The 12,197-nt window shown below is 43.0% G+C and overlaps 1 protein-coding gene across 4 annotated transcripts in view; it reads right to left on the bottom strand.

Moving 5' to 3' along the window:
• Nucleotides 1-12,197, bottom strand: part of CACNA2D3 (calcium voltage-gated channel auxiliary subunit alpha2delta 3) — a 3,251,448-nt gene that overhangs the window by 1,002,619 nt on the left and 2,236,632 nt on the right. For all 4 annotated transcript variants that reach the window (XM_069643639.1, XM_069643642.1, XM_069643640.1 and 1 more), the window contains 2 exons: nucleotides 9,928-9,973; nucleotides 1,902-1,999 (listed from right to left, as the gene is read on the bottom strand). In XM_069643639.1, coding sequence (XP_069499740.1) covers nucleotides 1,902-1,999; nucleotides 9,928-9,973 — 144 coding nt within the window. The remainder of the gene's footprint in view (nucleotides 1-1,901; nucleotides 2,000-9,927; nucleotides 9,974-12,197) is intronic.

Genomic DNA, 12,197 nt, shown 5'->3' with positions numbered 1-12,197 from the left:
GCCCCCACCACTGTGAGAGACATGGAAATGTCATCTGTACCTCTGCACTTGTGAGACAAGATAGATGGTAAGATGAAATACGAGTACTATGAGACATAAATATTCAGCATTCGCCCCCACCACTCTGAGGCAAGAGAGATGTAAACATGCAGTGTGTGCATTCCCCCTGTGAGAGAGAGAGAGAGAGAGAGAGAGAGTGAGAGAGAGAGAGAGAGACAGAGAGAGAGACTTGTCTGTCATAGCAGCTGTCAAGCAGGACACCTGTGACCTCTGAACCTGCTCTGTGCCACTGTAGAGCAGGACCTGCATATCAGGATACAAATTAATCAGACACAAGTGTACACTATGCTTGTAGTGGGGGATTTAATGAAAGGGGGGGTCTGGTTAGCAGACCAAGACAACCACCCTTTCTGCAGTGGATTACCCACATAATTGTATTGTTAATAAAAAGAAAAAAGCTAGCGCTTGTACACCAACACCAGATGGCAATCTTTAACACTTGCTTCCTCAGTAACTCCCCAATGTCACTCAGGCCCATATTCTCATCTTGGCGCAGTGAAGGTGCTAAACAGCACGATTCACTGCGTCAAAAGAGGACGCCCAGGCTCCACTGCTATTCTCAAGTGGGCCTGGGTGTCCTCGGAGAGCACGACAGTGATTTATGTGGATTGCGCCTGTTTGAAGGGTTTACGGGAGCAATCCAATCTCGGCAGCATTTTTGTAAAATATCGATATATTCGTTATTTTTAAAAAATGCTGCTGAGAACACAGTTCCTATACACCAAAGTGAGCATCTTCACCATTGCAGGATGTTAAAGCTGCTTACTTTGGTGTATAGGAAAGTGTTCATATACACCCGTGTGGTATATATGAACACTTTCATTTAAAGCGAGCAGCTTCAACTTTACATCCTGCAACGTTGAAGCTGCTGGCTTTGGTGTAAATGAAAGTGTTCATATACACCCGTGCAGTGTAAATGAACACTTTCATTTACACCAAAGCCACCAGCTTTAACGTTGCCGAATGCAACGTTGAAGCTGCTCGCATTAGTTTAAATAAAAGTGTTCCTATGCACCTGTGCAGTGTATATGAACACTTTCATTTAAAGCGAGCAGCTTCAACATTGCATCCGGCAACGTTGAAGCTGCTTGCTTTGGTGTAAATGAAAGTGTTCATATACACTCGTGCGGTGTATAGGAATACTTTCATTTACACCAAAGCGAGCAGCTTCAACGTTGCAGCAACGTTGAAGCTGCTTGCTTTGGTCTACATGAAAGTGTCCATATACTACACGGGTGTACGGACACTTCCATTTACACCAAACAAGGCTTCTTGTGGCACTCCTCCAGTTTAACGGCACCAAAAGGCTACCGTAAATGTGCGCTAGTTTAGCGCACATATTAAACTGGAGGAGTGCCACAAGAATAGGCAAAAAAGCAAGTTTACGAATGTGGCGGTTGCTAGGTTGGTTTCCAACCCATCCTAGCAACCGCCACATGTATTTCCGAAAGTGGCGCATTCCTTCCGACTACAAAAGAATGTGCCACCTTCAGAATAGGTCTTAAGTACCGAAAAGGTGGTTAGGCCTTTTAACGTCCTTTTCGGTACTTAGCACCTACATGAGAATAGGGCCCTGAGTGTCTAGTGTCATCAAGATTTCACCAGAGTGTCAGAGTCTGGTTTTGTCTACTGAATGCGTATTGCATATCCAAAAGTATGTTTGTAAAAAAAATCAAAATGCTCATGCTGTGCATACACAATTTTATTTTTTGTACTGAAATACAGTCAGAGAACTGATGAAACATCTGTCAGAATTGTGTATTAAACTGTACTGATTAAAACTGTGCGATTATCTTTAGTTCAACGAATGCAGCTGACAAACAACCATGCAAAATACTCACATTGCAGCAATGGCTCTTTTCCTGTGAGGTAGATTTTAATGGCTTCTAACTGAGAAAAGTGACGGTGCTCAGGATAGAGATCAGTATTGCAATATGTCCTGGAAATGACAATCAGATTGGAAATATAAACATGCTTTTCTGAATACTCGTTTGTTGTTAAATGAAAATACATTTTATTGTGGAAAATATAAGTTCATAAAGTAGGAAAGTAATGCCATCAATGAAATGGTGAATTAACTATTATGAGGATGGCCTGATCTGCTTCATCTTAAAATTCTATAAATCGGGACAATTGAAGTTAGCATCATGTAGAAATACTTAGGGCCGGCTTCATGGATTTTTTTGTGTGGTGAAAAGTGACTTTGCATTGGCAACAAATTCCCTGATTCATAGATCGGTGCAAAGTGTATTTTTGCAGTGCAAAGCGACTTTGCACCAGTGCAAAGTCAGTGCAAAAATACACTTTGCACTGCTATGTGAATCAGGGTGTTCGGTGGCAGTGCAAAGTCACTTTGCAATGCGCTACAAATTCCATGAATCAGGCCCTTTATAGCATAAAAAGGGGCAGTATCACAAAAAAAAGAATAGTTTCAGGGTGAAGTTTTGAGTCTGTACTGATTCAATTTTATTAAATTCCTCACTCAGTATACGCTTCTGTAAGCGCTGCAAGATGACACATTGGGACCGATTTATTGAATTTTGTGTTTTCTGCAAAGTCACGTTGCACTGCCAACAAACACCCTGAGTCACAGATTGGTGCAAAAAATACACTTTGCACTGCTTTGAATCAGGGTGTTTATTGGCAGTACAAAGTCACTTTGCACCGCGCAAAATAAAACATGAATGAGGACCATTATTTTCTTTATTTCTTGTTCTTGATTTTCGGTGCAGTAAATTCTGATCAAGCAAATGAAGTCTGTGTGTGTGTGTTTATATGCTTGCATTGCAGTTGAAGCAAATGTTCCAGGTATGACTAAAAACAATCAAAAACATTAGGCTAAGTGTATGGTGATGCTCGTCTTTGGGGAGGATAGAGGGTTGGACATCAAAGGCAAGCGGAGCTGCAGAGAAGAATATGCTTGATGCACTTTTCCTATCTTAGTCCTCATAACCTAACCCAGCACATGATGTGGGATCAAGAAGGAACCTCAGGTACTGAGAAACGTCTTAAATTGGAGAAATTATTTTAGGAAAACAATATGGGCCTCATTACACGGATGGAGGTAAGGGATTACCAGCACCGGTAAGGGCACCGGTGCCGGTAATCCCTTACCACCCTACTACGAGGTCCCTTTGCTGGTCCCTACCTCAACGACTGGTTTTACCAGCCGTTAAGGACGGGACCCGCAAAGGGACCTTGGAGGCAATTACGGTACCGCAATTTGTGTTACCGTAATTGCCGCCTTCCCCATTCCCATTGAGCCCCATGGGGGCTCAAAGGGAATGGGGAAGGGCCAATGGTGAATGGGGAATTACGGCCCGGCCAACCTTGGAATGGGGCGGTAAATCTGCCATTCAGCATTGCGGGATCGGTAAATTACCGGCGGCAACCATGGTGCTAATAGCGCCATGGTTACCGCCTTTGGTGTAATGAGGCCCTATGTATTGTTATATAATAAAGTGCAACCTGCAGCACGACTATACAAGCCTGTAAATTATGTTCTTGTTACAGAGTAGTTGTGACATCACTACTGGCTTGTAATAAAAAAAAAATACAATCATCACTACTGTAATCCATTATTGTGCTTTGGTTTTGACGTCAGAATGCCTGGAGCAGAATTTCAGCCACCAGTGCCGCACTTAATCAAAGCCATGAGCGAGCCGTAAGGATATCTTAATTCCTTAGCACTATGCACTTTTTACTGCACACAGACACTTTAGAGTGATTGTTTGAGGCTTAGAGATATTTTAGTTGTGGGAAACAGTCTTTAAAAAAAGTTATGAGATCTGACTTTTAAATAGCTAAACTGTTGTGAGCAGCCTGAACTTGCTATTTTTGCTCCATTTTAAATGCTAGGAAGGCCTCCCTGAGCCTCATTCTGACCGTTACTTGTTGCATGCCTTAGAACTTGTCAGGCTGAGAGTTATCCTGTGTCCGCGGAAGCTGCTGAACCCCCGACAATCCCCCTGAAGTGTAATCCTCAGAACCCGATAATTCTTGGCTCTGTTAACTACACCCCAAAGGGAAAGGGGGAAGTGGATAACATAAGAAACATTAGGCTGGCGACGTTCTGACTAGCTGATGCGCAAAATTTACCCGAGCAAAACACGCGTTGAAGAAAACACGCGCCGGAGAAAAAACACGCGCTGAGGAACACACGCGCTAAGAAAACACGCGCTGAAGAAGTCACGTAGCAGCCTTTTCTTACTCTCGCGTACATGCGCTATAAACACCCACGCTATGAACACGCGCTATAGAAATCACGTAGCTGTCTTTTCTCGCACTCGCGTGCTCGCGCTATGTCTACACGCGCAATGAACACACGCGCTATAGAAATCATGTAGCAGTCTTTTCTCGCGCACGCGTACTCGCGCTATGACTAGACGCGCAATGAACACACGCGCTATGAACACTCACGCTGGAACACACGCGCTATAGAAATCACGTAGCAGTCTTTTCTCGCGCACGAGTACATGCGCAATGAATTCACGCGCTGTAGTTATCACGTAACAGTCTAACGTTGCTCGCGCGCGTTTAAAAATTAAACGTTGAACTATAAACAGTGTAACATCAGTTCTTCTTTTGAATTTTCATTTACAATCTCCTAAAGTTTCTAATGAATCTGAGCAAAGATTTACATATCCAAATAAAGTCACTTAGCTTAAGAATTTTTTCTTCTCCAAAAGAACTTCCAGAAACTCTTCTGCGAACCTAAATTCTTCGCCTGAACAACCCCGCCTAAGTAGCCGCTCGACTGCCAGGATTTGAAAGTTCGAATTCACTAGGCCCAAGACTTCAGCAGGAGCAGCTACAAACACGTCCTCTCAGCTGGGGTTACGACGATGAAAGGCAGAGAGTGACAGTTTAGAATGTTCATTGTTGTCCTGCAGTTCTCTCTAGCCAATCAAGGCTTCTATTGTAAGACTCCATCTTGCCTTGGACCAGAGCCAGGAATCTGTATAGAAAGGTCAAAGCCAAACCCACACAGAAATAAAGGGAAATAATTAAAGGGAACCTAACAGTAATTAAAGGAAACCTGTTGACAGTAATTAAACGAAACCTGACAGAACTACAAATCCCTTTGGTATTGTAGTTTTGCTTGCCGATATTTGTTTGGGTCAGGCAGGACTCGCTGGTGCTTACCCCAAGGTATTTTTTTCCGGTCTCTTAGGTAGGTTTGCCTGGAGAACCGCCTGTGGCCTTATCAGTATCCACATGTAAGCACAGATGGAAAGATTTGTCACTCAGGAGCCGCCCCTTCCTGAAGATATGGCAGAAAGTCACCTGGATAGATGTTTGGATATCTGTTCAGGTGTCCAGGCCTTTGAGCCTTTGCCCACAGGCATGGTCGCCGTACCAAAATATATCCGAACGGGAACTCGGTGAGCAGCCAAATAGGCAGATAAAAATACAAAATGTGGTGCACACCAAACCTATTAAGATACCGTTATTATATACTAAATCACTAGATAAACACACCATGGATGTCTGCAAGTATATAGTGGACCGTCAGATAGATTTAATGTGTCTAACTGAAACATGGTTGCGAGACTCCAGTGGCCCCAATATAAATCTGGCGACTTCACCAGGCTACACTTTCTTCAGGAAGTATAGCGATGTTGGTAAGGGAGGAGGAGTCGCTATCAAGGTTGGTGAGGATCTGAACTTCTTTCAAGCAGCAGTTAGATGTAAAGGTTATGAAATTATCCTTCTCAAGATTACCCCTATGCTGAATAATTGCATTAACATCATCCTTGTTTATCGCCCACCTAATGATATGGCACAGTTTACTGATGACCTTTCAGACATGTTGTTATCCCTAAACAGGCCGAATAATTCTACGCTTGTGTTGGGAGATTTCAACAGATGGTATGGCAACCCTCAGGACTTGGAAGCCACTTGTCTGGAACAACTCTTTAAGGCAAGTGGATTTGAAATGTACAGTAAAGAACCAACGCACAAACTGGACAATGTGTTGGATTGGGTTGCCAGTAAAAACCTGGCACTAAGCCCCTTGACTGTAGGACCCTGTATTTGGTCACACAACTTCTTTGTTACGTTCAATCTGACTCTTCCGACCTATAAAGTATATTAAAAAAACATCATGAGAATAGTTATCAGTCGGAACTATAATAAAGTCCGGCAAGAGGATTTAGAGCACTGTCTCGCCGGGTTTATGGATTCACATCTGATTTGGATTCTCCAGATCGATTTGTATCAGAATATGATAGAGCAATAACCAGACTATTGGTCCAGGTGACACCTGTCACAGCCAAGACCTTTAGAGAGAGAACCAATAATCAAAAATGATATACAGTAACCATGACTAATTGAAAGAAAGAACAACGGCTGAAATGGCCTGCAAAAACGATCTGAAATGGCCTGCAAAAACGATCTGTCTGAGAGCAATAAGGATATGTGGAAATCTATGGAAAAACTATATTGTGCTAAATTTTACTTGCAAAAAAAAAACACTTTGAAAGCCAAAATGCTAGTTCTAAGAACGATTCCAGGAAACTTTTCCAGATCCTTTGGGATTTGGAAAAAACTAAGATCACTGCGCACCCATCCAGCCCATCCAACACTGACTGTAAAGACATCCAGAAGGCATTTGAGGATAAGATAGCAAAAGCCCACACCCCAATTATGAATAATCTGGGTAACACAAGCCAGGAAACTTGCTCATGGAATGGAGAAGAACTGGGCCAACTGGGAAAACCCAAGTTTACCTTTAAGCCAATTATGAATAATCTGGGTAACACAAGCCAGGAAACTTGCTCATGGAATGGAGAAGAACTGGGCCAACTGGGAAAACCCAAGTTTACCTTTAAGCCTACCTCTGAAGGAGATGTGATAAAACTTTAAAATTAATTGGCCCTTCCGCATGTGCTGGAGAGACCCTTCCATCTAAAGTCATCCTTGCACGCAGCAAGGTTTTTACTCCTTTGTTGGTCCACTTTGATAATGCCACATTTAGAGACAGTGAGATTCCATACTCCCTGGAAAAGGTAGTGGTGACCCCCTGATAAAGAAACGGGGTCTGGACCATAAGGACTATTCAAATTTCAGACCTATCTACAATGCGCTGTTTCTATTGAAAATAATGTATAAACTGCCGACAGCCCAATTACAGGAATACCTGGAAGGCTTAGAGGCCTTACATTCAAGGCAATCTGGTTTCAGGGCATCATATGGCCAAAAAGTGCATTGGTAGATCTGCAGACAGAAATGCTTCAACTCATGCACAAAAGTAAGGCAGGCTGCTGATTTTACTGGACCTATCAGCAGGGGTGTTGCTAGGTCTGGAAAAGATCTGGGGCTACGGTAACGTCAGGACTATCAGGACTCGGGGCTAGCAAGCCTTTTGGTTGTAGCCCCTGAGCTTCTACCTGGAGCTACAACCAAAAGACCCGGGGCTATAGCCCCATCAACCCCCCCCCCCTAGGAACGCCGCTGCCTATCAGTAGCCTTTCACCTGGTGAACCATGATAATCTCCTGACCAGGTTGAAGAATTTAGGTGGTTGTTTGGGTGAAGCAGTTGCCTGGTTTCAGTCTTTTCTAGAAAACAGGATGTCTAGAAAAGTATGTGGTAATGCCTGCTCTCCCCGCAAACTGTTGAAATGTGGTGTGCCACAGGGTGCCTGCCATTCACTGTCTTTATTCAATATTTACTGTTGTCCGTTGTACGACTTATTAGACAAACTGGGAGTGGGTTTCACAAATGATGCTGATGACACTCAGCTTGTCATAGAGCTGAATGGAATGTATGGAGAGGGATTCCTTGACTTACAACATAATTCAGAATTGGATGGTGTACAATGGGATATGCTTGAACGCAGCAAAGACAGAGTTTTTGCTCTTTGGCTCGTCCCAGGCTCATAGGAAACTTGGGGATTGGTTTACTTTTTTCACTATTGAATACCATTTCATCCCACAGTCAGAGTTATCTTTGAAGCGTCACTGAGCTCGGATGCCCACATTATTTCAGAATGTTATTAATAAATCCCAATACCATCTCAGACTGTTGCGATTAGTCAAACCCAATATCTCTGAAGCTAACTGTGCCACATTGGCCCGTGCACTTATCATGCCGAGGATAGAATATTGTAGTGCCCTACTTATTGGTGCCAGTAAGGGAGTACTGGGGCGATTGCAGGTGCTATAAAACGATGCTGTGCGCATTGTGAAAAGTGTGCCCAGGCATGAACCTATTTCTGTCCAGAAGAGGAACCTGTATTTTATTCCATTGGAAGCTAGGACTCGTTGTAAGGCCCTCTCCATTGCTCTTAATTGTTTTTATGGCCAAGACCCAGGATATCGTAAAGATTGTATTAAAGTGCAAATACCCAGGAGAGCCACCAGGTCGAGCCATGGAATATGTATGGCGGTCCCTAGTAGTAGCTGGGTTAGAGGGGCTAGTAGATAGTTTCGGTTTAGGCGGGCCAAGCCGGGAATGAACATCCGAAAGAGTTATGTGCAGAACATCATCTTTTGAGTTTAAGAAGCGGCTGAAAGGGTCTTGCTCGAATAATCTCCCGGACAAAGCACTGCTCATCCTCCAGTGCTCCTAATTCCCTTCTGTTTCCATGTCTGCGCCCTGATGGCTGCGGGCTCCGGTGCATTACAAATGGATAAATAAAAAGTGACATGCTTTACAAATTCCATCCTTCTGAAAAAAAATCTTTGACCCTTTAAAGCCATTAACTGATAAGGAACTGTTAATGGCAGTATGTTTATTGTGTGCGCTGCTGGATTTTAAAATATGAGGGCAAGAAACGCCATGGTACTCCTTATTTTAAAGCACGAAACAAAAACGAATTGATAGGCATTTTATAAAACCGTTGCAGCAATGTTTCTGTAACACATCGGCCGTTGCATATTATTATTATTATTATATTTAGTTTTAATCCACACAGATTCCACATTGATCATATGTATCAGGACTGGGCGATTTCTTACAAAACATTAAGCAAGAGGTGAGATATTAAAGGGGACAATAGTGTATGGTCCTATATTATAATGATCCGAAAATATCCCCTTACGTTAAAGGGATTAATGCAAGTCACTTCGGAGAGCCATGACCTTATGAAGGAACTTGCCCTTCAGCCGTGTTGCTCTTTTTTGGTGATGTTACTACTCCTCGTTGATTTGCAATATCCTTTTAACCTACAGAAGGGGGTACTTAATCTCATGTATAGTGTGGTTTGAATCGGAAGTCAATCAGTGAGCTTTGAAGGTTTGCTTCAGAGGCACAAAAGGATGCAGTTTTCCACGCATAAATGCACCTCAGAGTAGTACTCTTGCTACTGGGCATGGTGGTTAGGTTTTGTGTTAAGCAACAGAAAGACAAACATGCTGGGAGCATCTTTAATGTTAACTGGTGTTCGGTCACGTTTTCTCTTCCAAATCTATACTAACCTTTGAGTGGGATTGTTCAATGGTGGACAGTTGGGGCTTAATGCACCGTTTTACTAAACCTACTATGGTGGGCAACTATTTGGCCCAACGAGAAGTCGATTGAATTATGGTTACTTGAAGTGATTCTTTGAAGTGTGTTTGTATTAACTGTTATATATTAAGCGTTTAAGTAGTTATCTAACAACTAATCAAAATATGTGAACATTAGAAAACATCTCTTTATCAGACTGTGAATGGAAGGCAACATATATTTGTTAAAGTACAACTGTGGATAAATCCTTTCCCTTAGCTTACAGCTTGCGAGGGTCTCTGCCACTTAAGAACTATGTGACACTGACGAGTACGCCAGACAAGCTGCAAGACGGGCGTCTTTTCTCTGATCGAACATGTATACAAATAAACAGAAAGGCAAAAGCAGGCTTGTCAATATAAACTAATAAACTCACCATTCATCAGCCAAAGACACATCTGGATGTTCTAGGTCGTGCAGCCCTGAAACAAGAGTGCATTTGGAAAAGCATCAGCATACAGTTTACACCAATGGGTGTTTTACAAGTGTTCAGTGTTTATTAACTGCACCCTGTAAAAGTGACATCTTGCACCAGTGGTAGTAATTTCATTAAAATTGATTTATTTGCATTTCTCCATGATTTCATCAGTATAGTTACAGCAATCGGAAATTTATACTGTAACCATTATACTGTCAACGACATACAATATGGCTCTCAGGCTGAGGTTGCCGGTAGGCAATCGGTAGCATCAGCGGCCTACCGGCAAACTCAGCTTACCTTTTCCACCGCCTGATATCTCGGCAATACAGGGATGTTACGGGCAGCAGCAGAACGCTACGTTCCCATTTCCCTGGAGCGCGGAATGGGAACACTGAAGCACCGGCACCATTAGTAACAGTGCCGGTGCTTCAGGGATTTATCTGCCGGGAGGGGCATGAACTACCGGCAAGTCAGGCCTGCTGGTAGTTCACAGCCCCCACCAGCAGACTCCGATGGAGCCAGTCCGGTAAAGGTGCCGGTAACATTGTTACCGGCATGTTATTTCCAAACTGGCTCACTCCAAATGAGGGCCTATATATGTGTAGCCTATGCTGTTTTAAACCAAATGCATTATATATGGTTAAGGCGAGTATAAAGTTCCATAGAAAACCCGAAAATGTAATTGCTAATAACTTTTGACTTGCATGGTAGATTTGGCTGATATTTTGCAAACAAAATGTCACAGGATCCCCTCAGACAGGACCTCCCAGACTGCAAATCTTGTGAAATATTAATTAAAAAATAAACATTTTATTTAGAAAGCAAGAAAACACTGTTTTTGACCTACTCCCAAGTCCAAATGTCTGCACAGCACACTGAAAGAAACACTCAACAGAATTGGACCAGGTACGATACAACTTGGGCATGAAGCATTGACTTGATTTCTGGAAGGGAACTGGGGTTATTCCGTCTAGTAGTTGTTAGGATACTTGACAGAGAAGGGAGTACCCCATTTCCCCAAAATTATAGCTTTATATGTGTCACACAATGCATCAGCGAGGCTTTCCAGAAATGAAAAAGACACCTTTTTGTGTGCTCAATGAGTGAGAAAACCACAGCTATAACCTGGATTAGCTAAAAACAAAAAAAGACATTTGGAGGAGGGAGCAAGATGAAATGGCATCAGGCTAGCGGTGGCAAGTGGGAAAGAGGACACCATGTGAAATCGGGGAGTTGGGGGATGGTCAGGTGACAGAGTTACAGTTCAAACGTTTTTGCATAACCTGGGGTATACCTCGGGATAACTGCAGTTATAACCTGGGTTAGACAAAAACAAAAAGTGGAAATATTTGACGAGGAAAAAGAATGAAATGGCATCAGGCTAGGGGTCGGCAGGAGGAAAGAACCAAAAACGCAAAATGCTGGTGTGGGCCAGTTTTTGTTGGCCAAAGTGGGCCACTTTTCTGGCCAATGTGGCCACTTTGATGAGTTACTTCACTATGTGGCTAGTAGTTTTTACCAGTGTTGCTGAATAAATAGTCTTTAGAATGCACAATTGGCATCACATTATATCAGAAAAATTCCCCTGGTGTACTATTCAAACACAAAAGGAATGAAAAGCCATGTGCAACTGTGGGCCACTTTTTCATTGGTGCCCGAGACAATGTTATGGCCCAGTCCAACCATGGAAAGAGGACACCATGTGAAAATGGGAAGTTGGGGGTGGGCAGGGGACAGCGTTACAGTTTGAATGTTTTTCGCATAACCTGAGTTATACCCGGAGATAACCGTGGCTACAACAGAAGATGTGAGCGGGAATGAAAGTTCCTGACATGAAATGGATATACTTAACGGCAGAGGGCTAGGGAGGGAAAAAAGCACCTGAGGGTTGGGGGGGGAGCACTATGGGAAGTGTAGGGGGCATTTGGTGAGTGCCTGTGAGGCTGGGGAAGAGTTTGGAATTTTTCAGCGTTTTCTTTAAAAAACGCGGTTATACCTGGGGATGACATGAGTTATGTGTAGTTCAATAGCATAACCGCCGGCACCCGACAAGAGTTAACAAAAATGACATGGTATAGGTACTGCGAAAACTAAAGGGCCCCCATTTCAAATGTACAATCAAGAGCCGAACATCATAGCCGTTTTTACATTTGTCAATTAAAGTAAGGATATGTAGGCACATTTTAATTAGATGACTTCTCCTGAGCTCATCTGATCACACCTCT

The sequence above is a fragment of the Ambystoma mexicanum genome, chromosome 2p, assembly GCF_040938575.1.
Source record: "Ambystoma mexicanum isolate Mex_15411 chromosome 2p, UKY_AmexF1_1, whole genome shotgun sequence".
In the NCBI taxonomy this organism is placed as follows: domain Eukaryota; kingdom Metazoa; phylum Chordata; class Amphibia; order Caudata; family Ambystomatidae; genus Ambystoma; species Ambystoma mexicanum.
The sequence above is the reverse complement of the archived record's forward strand: the minus strand, read 5'-3'. Positions and strand labels throughout refer to the sequence as shown.